Below are 16,430 nucleotides of genomic sequence, written 5' to 3' on the forward strand. Positions count from 1 at the left end.
TGGAGTCTCTGAATTCTCCATAGGGATGAAAGTGAGTGTGGATGCTTTTTTGTTCATCTTTTTCCTACGATTGTTTGATGACAAGTCAAGGCTGTATTAAGACTCTTGCTTAAGGTCAGATGAAATGAAATGAAATGATCTGCATTTATATAGCGCTTTTCAAGTCAATGACTTCCCAAAGCGCTTTACAATGTGCTCCACATTTCCCAATAGCGGCCTTGCAGCCATGTAAGGCGCTAACCTGCTTATTGGGGGTATTAGGGGTGGGAAAGTATCCAGATCACTTTTAACTGTAAAGAAAATGTGGCATATAATACTAGACTATGAGTTGGTGAATAGTCAAAAGCAAAAAACTAAGGGCTTCTTTAGGTGTACAAGCGCTATTTAAAAGTGTCATTCACCATGATGCGCAGTGCGAGACAGAGATGCAGGTTTTTGTTATATCAGCTGGTCTGGATATTTTTTGGAGAAGCAACAAATTTCTAGTCCCACAAAGCGTTCTGTAGTCTCTTAGCAAATACCACCACATCTGGCACTAATTGGCACCTCTGCAGGAAGAAGAGTAAAAGGGACAAATACAAAATGGCACAAGAGCAGGTTCACATCTGCAAACTTGCATAAAATGAGAGCATCTTGGATCTGGTCCCATTCTATTAAGTCAAACTAAAGTATGCGGGGGAGTCAATTTCCAGAAAAACATCAATTTAAACCACAAGCAGCGTTAAATCTAAAATTGTAATGAAAGCATTGTCATAGTGTAACCTTTAAACTTTAGATGCAAGACAACGGAAATTGAGCCGCTGATAACTGACCAGTATTCTGTCACAGTCGATGATGGTGTTGAGCCTGTGAGCGATGGTGAGGACCGTACACTCTTGAAACTTGCCCCGGATCGTCTGCTGGATCAGGCTGTCGGTTCTAAAGCAGAACAGAAAACAACACCTGAGAACAAAACACCTTTTAAAATGTGCCCCAGGCAGGGATTTTACGCAGAGCACTAAATGTAGCAAGGTATGCGTGGCAGGAGATATGACAAAAACAGGCAGGGATCCATTACAGAACGTCAAGATTGTTTAGCCGAACATTAGAAAATTAAAAAAAAAAATTACATTAGGATTTTCCCAATTTCTTATGACTTGGGTTTTAATGCATTGGTGGTAGCTGTGCAATTGTGCATATTTGTTTTAGGGTTTGATTTAGCCAAGAAATGTTTATCTTTATAGTTGACAACTCCAAATGACCATAAAATGCAACAATTATATCTATATATGTTTTCCCTCACACAAGTGGTTGATCTTGACTGGTAAATTTGCATAAAATTTAGGTTTATGTGCAATTGTTTCAATTATAGTAACCTTAAACATGCACGCGGAATCATGTTTAATTTCTCTGGATTTAGGCCAGACCAAAGTTTTACTGATTCATTGATGGCACTCTTTTGATCTCTTTTCAAGAGTTAGCTGGTTGACCGTTTTCATCAACATTGTGGTAAGTCTCTTTCCGACAAACAGAGGTCAGATTTTCTGTGGTAGTTTGTGCATGATATGGACAATACCAGTGGTTTGAGGACACCATAAAAAGGACACTGCAATGAATTAGTTTGCAACTGCGTAAACACATTTAAGGAATGTCAAGGAATTGTCCCCATACCTTCTCATTGATTAATTTCTAATAGTATCAATGAAGCGGACTGCAACAGCAGACAATTTGCAGTAGTTACATTAAGTTGCACACTAGACAACTAATCCATGACAGTCCGTTTTCCACACAAATCAGCAGTATGAATGCAACACGCTTTTGTTGTCAGTTTTTATGACATGAACTCAAACAATTTGCACTGAGAGGCAGCACACTCAAAACTATTTCAAAGATTTACAGCCTTAAACCTCAGGCACACCGAGCACCAAATGTTATGTGACACAGCCCTCATTCGTCTTTGCCTTTAACGCTGCAGTAAGAGGCCTCGCTGACGGTAGTGGTCTGCATCTTGAATGGTCACATGATCCAAAAACACGTGACCTAGACAATCTGGAGTAGAGCTGAAAACGGCACTGCTGGATGCGAGCATAGGACAGCAGCCAATGGTGATCACCAAATTCCCCACACTAATGACATAAAATGTGTGCTGGACTTTGGCTCAGTTGTACATAGATCAATCATTTATTTTCCAAACGTTTGATGTGCAGGGGATATCGCAGCAAAATACAAAAGTTCTTGGGAAGAGCTGTGAATAATATTTGTGTATACTATGACTCAGCCATTTGAATATTGGCTCTTTGAGTTCAGTTCAATTAAATGTGCACAACCTTTCATTTTGGATTCATTTTTGCAATGCACTACTAAACCCCTCTGACCTTGGGTCGACATTGGCCGTGGCCTCGTCGATGACAAGGATGCGGTTTTTGCGCAGCATGGCCCTGGCCAGACAAAGCAGCTGCCTCTGGCCCATGCTGAAGTTGGAGCCCGACTCAGTCAGCTTTGTGTCCAGTTTATTGGGCAGGTCCTCCACCATGGCCTTCATCTGCACCTGCAGAGAGGCAGAGCACGACCCCGACCCTTCATTATACCAATATAAAGGCTTCCCAAAGAGGTGCCTTCTAAGAACCATCCAAACACACCCATTAACCGTCCGGCACAATGCAAGGCCAGGTCCGCGGGTGACACTGGCCAGTGCTCTCCTGTGGCCAGCCTCGAGCTTTAATCCAGGCCACCAAACCCATTCAAAGGCAGGACCAGGAGCTGAAGCCCTTCACTGTGGGGAGAGCCTTCATCCTGATTGGCCTGACTGCCCAAACACATCTACCCCTGCACTCTCAATGCTTCCCAGCTACAAGCCGCACATTGAGCAGGGCCCCATAGCCCTAATGGGATTTCCCCCCCATGACTTGTGGCGAGCAGGGAGACTGAATGGCCGCATTGTACAGTGGGAGAGAGGGATCCCCCCTGGGCCGGCAAGGGGGAATCATTCAGAAACAGGCTGGAGTACCTCTTGGAGTGCATTCCACAGGTCCTCATCTGTGTGTTGGCTCAAAGGGTCCAGATTCTTCCTCATGGTGCCTGTGAAGAGAACTGGGTCCTGCAAATAGATGGAAATAGAAAGAGAAGGCCGTGGCCAGTAAAGATAATGACAGGGCTAGGATGCATGAAAGGGTTAAGACGTCCTTTATGAAGAGCATCTAGGAAATGCGGGGGGAAGACATTCACAAAAGGCTCGATACACTCGGGCGCTCCATTCAGTGCTTTATCCAACTGTGCTCCACTACGTTGATCTTTTACGTAACAAAAAATAGTCCTGAGAAGTGAATACAATGGATTTTGTACAGTAGCAAAATTAGCTATTGTTATCTCAAAATAACAGTCACTGCTACAGGTGGGACCCTGTGCATGCCACATACACCTGTAGCATGTATGTGACATGAACAGCGTTCTTTGAACGGGAAATTAGAACAGTGCGGGGGGGGGCCAAAAAAGTGAGAAATGTAGATTTCGTCCCTTGAGATTTTGTGAGAAATTAAAAAATCAATAAACCGGACAAGCACATTGACACTTTTTTAATTTATTTCAGTAACTACTGATGTATTTTGCAAGTGAATAGAAAAGACTGCACAATCTGCCTAGCACTCCTACAAAAATAAAACTTTTATAACAATACCTATGCTTTAAGTTCACCAAGGCTTTATATCCAGCAGGCTTTTCTTTTTTTACTTCCATCACTGACAGCCAAAATAGCAAAGTGTCATTAGGCCTGTTTAAGTCCTGATTAAAATTAGTTGTGTGACATACTTTAATTGAGGATTTGCCATTCTGTCGGATAGGAAAGCGCTTTCAAGCATGACTTCCCATTCAGTGATTATGTGCTTCACCAATTCTTAGCCCTCTGGGTGCTCTGACAGAGTGATTTCTGTATACAAAAATGTTTAAGCATTAAAGCTTTATAGTAGCATTCAATTGATCCTTTTGAATGCTGTATGATAATGCAAGCTTATCCTAATCAAATCTGCAGTCACCAAATGATAAAAATAATCACTGCAGAATGTATTACATGCATAAGGAAAAGTAAAGTCATATTCCAAGCATTTACATGTAACAGGTTGACGGGATATCGTGTCATCTTTGACATATAGAGGCTGGAAAGGTTTTCAGATGAACGCACATGCACACATTGTATAAAGAGTGTCGCAGTGCTGGGAAACATTTCATAAAAGAATGTATGATACTTGGATTTTCATTCTGGGTGCAAGTCAACACAGTCACATCACATTTATCTCAGGTGAGTTGGGACCAGGAGGAAAAAGTTTCTCTTGAGTGCTGACAATGCCAGAAAACTATCAAATTCACTGTGATACATTCATTAAGCGTTTTGGGCATTCTGGCAGCAACGGGGGCTAAATGATGGTACAAGGGGACGACGAGAGGATGGGGAGACTTCATCTAAGCAGCTTTCCCATGTTTGGGGGCTAGAGGGCTAATCCCCTGTCAGGGACGCAGAGCTGCTCTCTTAGCAGCGCAGACCGTGGGATTCTCCTTCACAGCCACCACTCGGCTGACACCCTCACCCGCAGGCTGGCAGTTTACTAACACTGTATCGCTTTCAACAAGTGGAAATAAGCTTAAACTGTCTCAAGACCTATGTTTGACTCACTTTGAGAAATCTTAATGACAACTTTTACTTGTTTTGGACTTAAGGCAAAGGCGCAAACAGAGGCCAAATGCATAAGGAAACTAGTGTCAAAGAACGGTAAGAAACGTGAATTGTGGAATATGTCAAAGTTTTACCATAGAATCTAAATATAAAAAAAACTAAAAAGAATAACATGAATCCCTCAAGATACTTACTTGCACCCTGTATGATTTATCCAAGTCAAGTCATTTTTATTTGTATAGCCCTTAATCACAAATAGTCTCAAAGTTCTTCACAGGTTATTACACATAAGCAGTTTAGGTTATTCATATGCTATAGAGTAGAAGTGAGTTTTAAACTTAGATATGAACATTTCCACTGAGGTTGCAGATCGGATCTCAGGGGGAAGAGCATTCCACAACACCGGTGCCCGGATGGAGAAAGCTCTCGAACCTGCGGAACACTTCTTGGCTCTTGGGATCACCAGAAGACCGGCGCTCTCAGAACGAAGGCTTCGGGCCGGAACATAGGGGGAAATCAGATCTGAAAGATTTGAGGGGGAAAGTACATGTATGATTTTGTATACTAGTAAGAGAACCTTGAAATCACATCTTATGCTAACAGGGAGCCAATGCAGGTTAGCCAAAATTGGGGTGATGTGATCGGACTTTTTTGTCCTAGTTAAAAGCCTCGCTGCGGCATTTTGTACCAGCTAAAGACTCCTGAGTCTGGTCATCGGAAGACCGGAGAGTAGTGCATTACAGTAATCGAGACGGGAGGTAACAAACGTTGAATTATAATCTCTGCATCAGACTGAGACAGTATAGGACGAATTTTAGCAATGTTATGAAGATGGAAGAAAGCGGTTCTAGTAATTTTCTTCACATGTGTTTGAAAGGACGGATCGGGGTCAAATGTGACACCTAAATTTTTAAGTGAGTCACTCTGTGTGATGTGGTAATTGTCAACGTTCACAGCAGTTTTTGAGAATAAGTCGCGGCATTTAGATGGACCAATAACTAACATTTTGGTCGCAAGAAATTGAGTGACATCCACTCTTTTATCTCAGTAAGGCAGGCCTCCAAATTTCCACAGTTTTTAGTGGCAGATTCCTCCATCGGGAGATATATTTGAGTGTCATCTGCGTAGCAATGGAAACTGATATTATACTTGCGAATAATATCACCTAATGGAAGCATGTAGATACTGAACAGAAGGGGGCCAAGCACTGAACCCTGCGGAACACCACAGGTAACACTAAAGGGCTCAGATGTCATTTCGCCATATTTAACACAGTGCGTCCTATCTGAGAGGTAGGATCTGAACCATAAGAGGACGTTTCCTGAGAGACCAATCCATTTTTCCAACCGTTCTAGTAAGATATTATGGTCCACTGTGTCAAAAGCAGCACTAAGGTCCAGCAGCAGCAAAAGTGATGAAGCGCCAGAGTCCATTGGCCGTAGGAGAACATTGGTTACCTTAATCAGAGCTGTCTCAGTAGAGTAGTTAGCCCTGAATCCTGATTGCATTGATTCAAAAAGGTTGTTCTCGGATATGAAATCATTCAGCTGCTGTGCCACTACTTTCTGTAGTGGCACAAAGTACTGTATTTTCCGGAAAATAAGGTGCACCTAATAACCCTTATTTGGCCAAAAAGTGCAGCTCATAACTTGGTACACCCTATTTACAGGACAATACGGTGGATGAAATTAGAAACGCATACAGAGTTTATTCGTGTGCAATATTCCACAAAGTTTTACAGCATACAACCGTATTTGTGTAATGTTTGACTAATCGCAAAACATCGCTGATCAAAATAGCAAAACATTCCATGCAACAGGAATAGAGCCCAGGCTGCGGCGGTGAGGGTGCCGAAACCTAACCATTAGACCACCAGAAATACAGATGGCATACGAAAAGGCATTAGATTTGATTGCATTATCACACATTATTACACATTATCTTTACTCACAGGGCCAAAAATGAATATTAGAGAATGGAGAAAACAAAGTTCTCCTGAAAGATATGAACACGAAATCTGATTCATCAAATACACTTGAGTTTTTTCCCTCGTTTTGCTTTTTGCTTTTATCTACGTCTTTCAGGGAGAAATGAAATGAAATGATCTGCATTTATATAGCGCTTTTCAAGTCAATGACTTCCCAAAGCGCTTTACATTGTGCTTCACATTTCCCAATAGCGGCCGTGATCTGTGCAGCCATGTAAGGCACTAACCTGCTTATTGGGGGTATTGGGGATTCAGTGTCTTACCCAAGGAAGCTTCGGCATGTAACACGGACAAGCCGGGATTCAAACTGGGATCCCTTAATCCTAAAACGATCGCTCTACCTCCTGAGCTACTGCCACCCTAAGACATTCCTTTTTATTCTGAAACGATCATTTCTGACACTGAGAGTGAAATTTGTGTGATGATGAGAAACAATTGAATGCCTTCTCATATGTTATCTGTTTCATCTGTGGTCTAATGGGTAAGTTTCTGCGCTGTTACTGCCACGATCAGGGTTCGATTACATCCGTTTCGTTGGTGGTCAGATGTTTACGTTTTGGCGTTTTTACCACTGCACCGTGGGTTTGATTCCATACAATGGTTTGACCAATCAATCATTGCATATATCGTAACTGTATGAAATATGCAACGTTTATACACGAAAAAATACAGCACCCCATACTGAAAGAGTATTTATGTGCACCTTATAGCCCTGTGCCCCTTTATATATGAAAAATATCTGACAAAAGACTATTATTACCTGGTGCGCCTTATAGTGCGGGAAATTCGGTAAAGGGTATTTCAATGCATGGAAAATCCTAGAGTAATAGTTGTATCCAACATGGCGGCGCATATGGATGCTGCGGCTAGTTGCTGTCCAGCTAACCTTCTATTTACTACGGTTCTCTTATATTTTTTGCTTTCTTTTTTGGACACATGCGTGGCCAATAAGACTTATAGTCGGGAGGAACTTATTCAATTGGGTGGGCGTCTAAATTTCGACTTTTCGGGCACTTTTTATACCACCTATGAAATCCCGAACGAGCTACAAAGGGATCCGGGATCTCCGCGGTCAGCCACTCCACCTACGAAGCGACGAAGGCGCCGTAAAGACAGAAGGCAGAAGAGGGGTTGTCGTGCGAGGAAGTGTGTGAAGTGTGCAAAGCCGAAGGAGCAAGAAGAACACGAAGATGTGTCTAATTCCACCATTATTTCTTCACCGGTCTTGCCGGTCAACAGACGCCTGAAACTCAACGCACCCGAACGGCGACATCTTGTGATGATCTCTACAAAGACTTCAGCTAAGTTAAACGATTCAGCAAAGCTAAAATTTGGTCTTTTAAATATTAGATCGCTTGCTCCTTAAGTTTTACTTGTTGATAATATTATTCGTGATAACAAACTTAACTTGATTGGTCTATGTGAAACTTGGTTGAGACTGGATGAGTTTTTACCGCAAAATGAGGCTTCTCCTCATGACAACATGAGCAGCCATGTAGCACGCCCTTTGAAGAAGGGTGGCGGTGTCGCGCTTATTTCTGAAAAAACGCTTAAATTTACTCCTCGAACCTCTAATAATTACAAGGCGTTCGAGGCTCTTGTGCGGCCCTTTCTATTGTCAATTTATGTAGTAACTATTAATCGCGCACCAGGGCCAGACACAGCTTTCTTAGACGAATTCGCTCAACTTTTGTCTGAACTAGAAACCTATGCAGACAAAATTAGAATTATGGGGACTTTAACATTCATATGAACTCCCCACTCAGTTCACTTACTGTTGCGTTTCGGTCTCTAATTGATACATTTGGTTTTAATCAGCTGGTTGATATGCCAACTCATAAAGATGGAAACACGCTAGATTTGGTTCTGACTCGAGGAGTTTCAACCTCAAACATGACGGTGTTACCATGTACTACCATTATCTCTGATCATTAGTTACATTCGAGGTGCTAGCTAAATGTAGTACTAAAAAAGCTGAAGGATTTAGCAGACGCAATATAAGCACTGGCACGTTTCTGAGCTCTCCAATCTTCTTTCAGGAGCAGTTGCGTCCTTTCCTTCATACAAAGGCTCGATTGACTCACTCATGAATGAGTTTAATACTACCCTGGCTAGTGTCCTGGATTCAATAGCGCCCATAAAGCTTATATCACGACCTAAAAGACGCACGCCTTGGTTTACTGATGAAACTAGATCCTTTAAACAAGAATGCAGGAAATCTGAAAGAAAATGGCGCGCTACCAAGCTTGAGGTTTTCCATCAAACCTGGTGTGACAGCTTGTTAAAGTATAAAGCGGCCCTTGCCTCTGCAAAATCAGCTTACCTTTCGAAGGTGATTGCGTCACAAAAGAACAATCCCAAAATCCTTTTCGACACTGTAGCATCGCTTACAAGGCAACAGATAATCCCAGATAGTTCCACCCATTCAGCCCATGACTTAATGGTCTTCTTAAATGAGAAGATTCAATGCATACAGGGAGAAATTGCTAAAGACAGTATTAATACAACACATACTAAAGGGCTGAAATCTATAGATGCACGACATGGTGGCTGTCCAGGGAATTTGTCCCGATTTAGTGAACTGTCACGCGATAATCTTAAACAGGTGGTGAATACGGCCAAACCGACGACTTGCCTGTTCGACCCGCTTACAGGTTCACTTATTAAAGGTCTTTTTGGGGTCCTTTGACCTTCAGTTCTAAATATTATAAACATATCACTCTCCTCAGGTGTAGTTCCAGCAGCTTTTAAGTCCGCTATTATTAAACCTACACTAAAACAACCCAACCTTGATCCAGAAAGCTTATGTAATTATAGACCTACCGTTTCTAAAGTACTTGAAAAGTAGTGGCACAGCAGCCGAATGATTTCATATGCGAGAACAATGTTTTTGAATCAATGCAATCAGGATTCAGGGCTAACCACTCTACTGAGACAGCTCTGAATAAGGTAACCAATGCTCTCCTACTGGCAATGGACTCTGGCGCTTCATCACTTTTGCTGCTTCATCACTTCCGGTTCCGGGTTATCGAGTGGCGGGAATTTTGTGTTGCTCACGTCGTCGCGTCTACGAGATTGTTTCAGATTCCTACTTTAGCAGAATTCTGGATTGAGACTTTTTATCTTGAAAAGTTTCGGGTAAGTATCTCGGACGATTGGCGCAAGGTAAGTGCCGCGCACAATTGTTTTTACAGTCGGAAGCTGCTGCCGATCGTTGTTGAAGGATATCCCCTCCCACGGCTGCTAGGACGGTCTTGGCATCCGACGCTTACAAGTAAGTATGGGTTGCTGTAAAGGTTGCTCCCGTGTCCGTAGGCAGGTTGCCCTTCTAGAGGGACGTGTCCGTGAGCTAGAGCAGTTTAAACGGAAAATGTTAGGTGCCTCGGACACCACTGCTAGCGTGGGTTGTAGCGAACCTGCTAGTCCGGTTAGCATTAGCCCTAAACGGCATGCTAATCGCGGTGAGCCAATTCAGACGCATAACAAGTTCAGCCCCCTAGCTAGTCCCACTCCACCCCGGTCTACTGGCTCCCGCACCCTAGTTATAGGTGACTCCATCACCCGTAACATAAAGCTTAGCACCCCAGCCACGGTTATGTGTATTTCTGGGGCCAGAGCACCCAACATTGAGGCTAATTTGAGGGAGCTGACGAGCAAACCTAGACACCAGGACAGGGCTAGCTACACCGATATAGTCATTCACGTCGGCTCCAATGATACTAGAATGAGACAATCTGAGATTACAAAGAAAAATATTGCTAGGACCTGTAATCTCGCCAGAAAGATGAGTCGGCATCGAGTAATTGTCTCTGGCCCCTTGCCTGCGAGAGGCAATGATGAGAGGTTTAGCAGACTAGTCTCGCTAAACCGATGGCTGGCAAGTTTTTGCAATCAGAAGGGATTTAGGTTTGTGGATAACTGGCCTGCTTTCTGGGGCCGACCTGACCTGCTGAGGAGAGACGGCCTTCACCCTAACTGGGAAGGTGCTCTCACTCTTTCTAAAAATTTAGATTACTGTTTAAGCCTTCCATGACAGGATACACTAGTGCAGGCCAGGTCACAGGTGATTAGTGAACCTGTTACCATGGGTGTGGAGTCTGTAACGCTAGAGCTAACTAGCGCTATGCTAGATTCATGCAATTCACATAGTTTTTGTAGTTTAGAGTGTTCTACTGACTGCACCATACACCCTGATTTATACTATTCTATAGCATCTTCTTCTGTGCCTCTTACCTCTGTTTCTCCCTTGTTAGGTGAGGAGGGAGAAGAAATAACATTATTTTCTACCAATAGTCATCCTGCTACTCCACCGGTCAACAATATTCCTGTGGTATGGAATTCGGGCCGCATCTGCCGTCATGCAAGGCACAAGACCCGGGACCGGCAGTCGAATCCTGTGGTGGTTACCACTAAGGTGCAAAACTCGCGAAAGGTTTCAGCTCAGTCCACAGTGCTGAAGCTTGGCCTTCTTAATATTAGATCACTAGCCTCCAAAGCTTTACTTGTTAATGACCTTATTAATGAACACAATCTTAACCTTATTGGCCTTTGTGAGACCTGGTTGAAACCAAATGAGTTTGTAGTGTTAAATGAGGCTTCTCCCCCTAACTTTGTGAGTGCGCACTTGGCACGACCATGCAAAAAAGGTGGAGGTGTTGCTCTTATATCGGAAAATAGGTTGAAATTTACTTCTAATACCCCTACTAGTTTTAAAACGTTTGAAGCACTTGTTATGAGGTCCTTAATGTCAACACCAATTTATGTAGTTGTTGTGTATCGCCCGCCTGGACCATACTCAAATTTTTTGGAAGAATTTTCTGATTTGTTAACAGACTTAGTTACGTATGCGGATAATGTTGTAATTATTGGTGATTTTAATGTTCACATAAACTCCCCATCAAATTCACTTGCAATTGCATTTAAGTCACTGATGGATACATTTGGTTTCAATCAAATAGTTGATGTGCCAACTCATAAAGATGGGAACACTCTAGATCTTGTCCTGACCCGTGGCGTAGTAGCCTCAAATGTTACAGTGTTACCGTATCCTAATGCCATCTCTGATCACTATTTTGTTAAATGTGAGGTGTTGTTTAATGTTTACTGTGATAAGGAAAATATAGGCTTTAGCAGTCGCAATATCCGCCCTAAAACGGTGTTAGCCTTAAAAGAATTATTACCTACGGTAACTGCAGCCTTCCCTTCGTACACTGGGTCTGTTGACTCACTTACAAACAACTTCAATACTGCTTTGGTAAATGTTCTTGATTCTGTGGCGCCCCTAAAGTATAAATTCCGACCCAAGAAAAATACACCTTGGTTTACTGAAGAAACTAGGTTACTCAAACAAAGTTGCAGAAAAATTGAACGAAAATGGCGCACTACTAAGCTGGAGGTTTTTCGACTGGCCTGGTGTGACAGTTTGCTGAAATATAAAGTAGCTCTTGCCTCAGCTAAAGCTTCGTATTTCTCTAAGATTATTGTTGAACATAAGAATAATCCAAAATTTTTATTTGACACAGTGGCGAAACTTACCAGACAACAACTTAACCCAAATGGTTGCACTCATTCTGCTAATGACATTATGGAATTTTTTAATAAAAAGATTCAACTAATCAGGAATGAAATTTTAAAAGAACGCTCTGTTTCCTCCTCCTATATCAAAGATGTGGAGGTGCTAGGTATGGACTGTGTCAGCGGTTGTTTAGAAACATTCTCCAGTTTCAATGAATTGTCCCTTGATAATCTAACACAGATGGTCAGTAGGGCCAAACAAACTACGTGCCTGCTTGATCCGTTTCCAGCTTCACTGGTGAAGGATCTGTTTGAGATCTTAGGACCATCAGTTTTAAATATTATTAATATATCGCTATCCTCGGGTATTGTTCCTGTAGCCTTCAAGTCTGCCGTCATTAAACCCACGCTTAAGCGACCTAACCTTGACCCAGAAAGCCTAGGTAATTATAGGCCAGTGTCAAATCTGCCATTTCTTGCGAAATTACTTGAAAAGGTCGTTGCACAGCAGCTAAATGACTTCATGTCAGAAAATAACCTTTTTGAAACTGTCCAGTCAGCATTTAGAGCAAATCATTCTACTGAGACAGCCCTTGCAAAAGTAACCAATGATCTCCTTTTAACAATAGATTCTGGTGCCTCATCAATGTTACTGCTGCTGGATCTCAGCGCTGCTTTTGATACGGTCGACCACAACATATTATTGATTCGTCTAGAACGCATTGGTATCTCAGGAACTGTACTCTCGTGGTTTAGGTCCTACCTGTCAGACAGGATGCAATGTGTTAACTATGGCAATATGACCTCTAAACAATCTAATGTCCCTTGTGGTGTTCCTCAAGGCTCTGTACTTGGCCCCCTTCTTTTTAGTATTTATATGATCCCGCTTGGTGACATTATCCGCAAGTATAATATTAGTTTCCATTGCTATGCAGATGACACTCAACTGTATGTGCCACTGGAAAAAACTGGACATTTAAGTTTTAGAAATCTGGAGGATTGCCTTACTGAGATTCAAAGATGGATGTCAAATAATTTTTTGCGCCTTAACCCAGAAAAAACTGAAATGTTGATTATTGGTCCAGCTCACTGTCGTCATTTGTTTTCAAACATTACCCTGAACCTAGACAAATGTAATATCACCCATAGTGACTCGGTCAAAAATTTAGGTGTTATATTTGATCCTAATCTGTCGTTTCAGTTACATGTGAAAAATATTACTAGAATAGCTTTCTACCACCTCCGTAATATTGCGAAGATTCGTTCAATGCTGTCCCAATCAGATGCAGAGATTTTAATTCATGCGTTTATTACTTCTTGGCTTGATTACTGTAATGTATTGCTTTCTGGTCTCCCGATGTCTAGCATTAAAAGTTTGCAGCTGGTTCAGAATGTGGCAGCTAGACTTTTGACTAAGACTAAAAAGTTTGAGCATATTACACCTGTATTGGCCAACTTGCACTGGCTCCCAGTCCACTTAAGATGTGACTTTAAGGTTCTCTTATTAACATATAAATGTTTGCATGGGCTTGCACCCTCTTATCTCTCTGATTTGATTTCCCCCTATGTTCCTGCACGGAGTCTGCGCTCGGAAAATGCCGGTCTACTTGTGATTCCGAGAGCCAAGAAGTCTGCGGGCTCGAGAGCGTTCTCCATCCGGGCCCCGGTGTTGTGGAATGCCCTGCCTCTGGAGATAAGATCTGCAACCTCAACGGAAGTTTTTAAATTGAGGCTTAAGACACACTTCTATTCCAAAGCATATGATTGATGCCCACCTCGTATTCTGTTTTGTCCTGTCTTTTTCTGAGGCCTGCCTGGCTGATACGAAGGAGAAGGATGATTTGGGATGGGTCAGCGGACCGGGGTCTGACCTGCAGCATGTCAACCCCTGCATTTACCAGCTGGCGTCGTCGTTGATGTCATGCTCTTTCCGGACATTTTCAACATCTTACCTAGTGTTTACTATTCTGTGTACAGTAATGCTAATTGTAATTCACCCTGTTCAATCCTGGAAGGGGGATTACCACATGTGAGGTCCTTTCTCAAGGTTTCTCTTTTCTCCTCACACTGAGGTTTTTGAGTTTTTCCTTGCCCGCATGCTGGTTTATTAGTTTAAGATCAGGTAGTTGTGTAATTTTGTAACTGTAATCCTGTGCAGTCCTTTGAGACATTTTTGTGATTAAGGGCTATATAAATAAATTTGACTGACTGACTGACTGGCTGCTGCTGGACCTTAGTGCTGCTTTTGACACAGTGGACCATAATATCTTACTAGAACGGTTGGAAAAATTGATTGGTCTCTCAGGAACCGTCCTCTCATGGTTCAGATCCTACCTCTCAGATAGGACGCACTGTGTTAAATATGGCGAAATGACATCTGAGCCCTTTAGTGTTACCTGTGGTGTTCCGCAGGGTTCAGTGCTTGGCCCCCTTCTTTTCAGCATTTACATGCTTCCATTAGGTGATATTATTTGCAAGTATAATATCAGTTTCCACTGCTACGCAGATGACACTCAACTATATCTTCCGTAGGAGGAATCTGCCACACTAAATTGTGGAAATTTGGAGGCATGCCTCACTGAGATAAAAGAGTGGATGTCACTCAATTTCTTGCGTCTTAACTCTGAAAAGACCAAAATGTTAGTTATTGGTCCATCTAAATGCCGCGACTTATTCTCAAAAACTGCTGTGAACATTGACAAATGTCACATCACACAAGGTGACTCAGTTAAAAATTTAGGTGTCATATTTGACCCCGATCGGTCCTTTCAAACACATGTAAAGAAAATTACTAGAACCGCTTTCTTCCATCTTTGCAACATTGCTAAAATTCATCCTTTACTGTCTCAGTCAGATGCGGAGATTATAATTCACACGTTTGTCTCGATTACTGTAATGCACTACTCTCCGCTCTCCCGAAGTCCAGAATCAAGAGTCATCAGCTGGTACAAAATGCTGCAGCGAGGCTTTTAACTAGGACAAAAAAGTCCGATCACATCACGCCGATTTTGGCTAACCTGCATTGGCTCCCTGTTAGCCTAAGATGTGAATCATACATGGACTTGCTCCATCATGGCTTTCAGATCTGATTTCGGTCCGAAGCCTTCGTTCTGAGAGCGCCGGTCTTCTGGTGATCCCAAGAGCCAAGAAGTGTTCTGCTGGTTCGAGAGCGTTCCGCATCCGGGCACCGGTGCTGTGGAATGCTCTTCCCCCTGAGATCCAATCTGCAACCTCAGTGGAAATGTTTAAATCTAAGCTTAAAACACACTTCTACTCTATAGCATATGAATAACCTATTCTTTTCGTGGACAACATATCTGTATTATTTGTGATTGCAACATCCTTTGCTGTCTGGTAATCTTGAAAGGGGGATGCCACATGTGCGGTCCCTTCTCAAGGTTTCTTCATTTTCCTCATGTGGAGGTTTTTGAGTTTTTGCTTGCCCTCATGTTGGTTCCAGATCAGGGGATGGTGTTATAATAGTCTGAAAAAATAGTCTGTGTAATAACCTGTGAAGCCTTTTGAGACTCTTTGTAATCAATGGCTATACAAATAAAAATGACGTGACTTGACTTGACTTAATATGCTCATCTATAAGAAGTTGATGGTTAATGTGAATAATCACAAACTCAACTGTAAGGACAAGCTGACCTGCGGGATGATTGACATCTTCTGGCGCAAGGTGTGCAGACCGATGTCAGATGTGCGGAAGCCATCAATCACAATTCTGCCCTCAGGTTCAGCCAGGCGAAACAAGGCAGAGATCAGAGAGCTCTTCCCAGCCCCGGTGCGTCCCACAATACCCACCTATGGAAGAATGACGGAAAAAGTCACTCACACAATTTTGTGTTGCTCGCGTCCTCACGATTTCAAGATCTATTCAGATACTAGCTTTATCAGAAATTTGGACAGAGATTTTTCATATTAAACAGCTAAAATGTTTTAGATAAGTATCTCGGACGATTGACGTAAGGGAAGCGCAGCGCGCAATTGTTTACCATTGCACCGCTGCCAAACGCCAGTGAAGGAACAACCCCTCCCTGGCTGCAAAGACGCTAAGACGCTGCTTGGCTTTCGACTACTCACAAGTAAGTATGGGTTTTTGTCAAGGTTGTTCCCGTTACCGTAGACGCTAAGACGCTGCTTGGCTTTCGACTACTCACAAGTGCCGTATTTTCCGCACTATAAGGCGCACCTAAAAGTCTTGTTTTTTTTCAAAAGCTGACCATGCGCCTTATAACACAGTGCGCCTTATATATGGCTCAATAATAAATTCGCAAGGTCTCG

The 16,430-nt window shown here is 42.6% G+C and overlaps 1 protein-coding gene across 4 annotated transcripts in view; it reads right to left on the reverse strand.

Moving 5' to 3' along the window:
• The window catches only part of LOC148353195 (ATP-binding cassette sub-family C member 4-like), a 118,057-nt gene that overhangs the window by 61,895 nt on the left and 39,732 nt on the right, over positions 1–16,430 (reverse strand). For 3 of the 4 annotated variants that reach the window (XM_088352498.1, XM_088352497.1, XM_088352496.1), the window contains exons 26-29: positions 15,795–15,950; positions 2,987–3,076; positions 2,355–2,527; positions 813–918 (exon numbers count right to left, since the gene is read on the reverse strand). In XM_088352498.1, coding sequence (XP_088208624.1) covers positions 813–918; positions 2,355–2,527; positions 2,987–3,076; positions 15,795–15,950 — 525 coding nt within the window. The remainder of the gene's footprint in view (positions 1–812; positions 919–2,354; positions 2,528–2,986; positions 3,077–15,794; positions 15,951–16,430) is intronic. The other variant, XM_088352499.1, reaches the window with a different exon arrangement.

Source organism: Urocampus carinirostris, chromosome 14 (assembly GCF_059441175.1).
Source record: "Urocampus carinirostris isolate Australia breed hairy pipefish chromosome 14, RoL_Ucar_1.0, whole genome shotgun sequence".
Lineage (NCBI taxonomy): Eukaryota > Metazoa > Chordata > Actinopteri > Syngnathiformes > Syngnathidae > Urocampus > Urocampus carinirostris.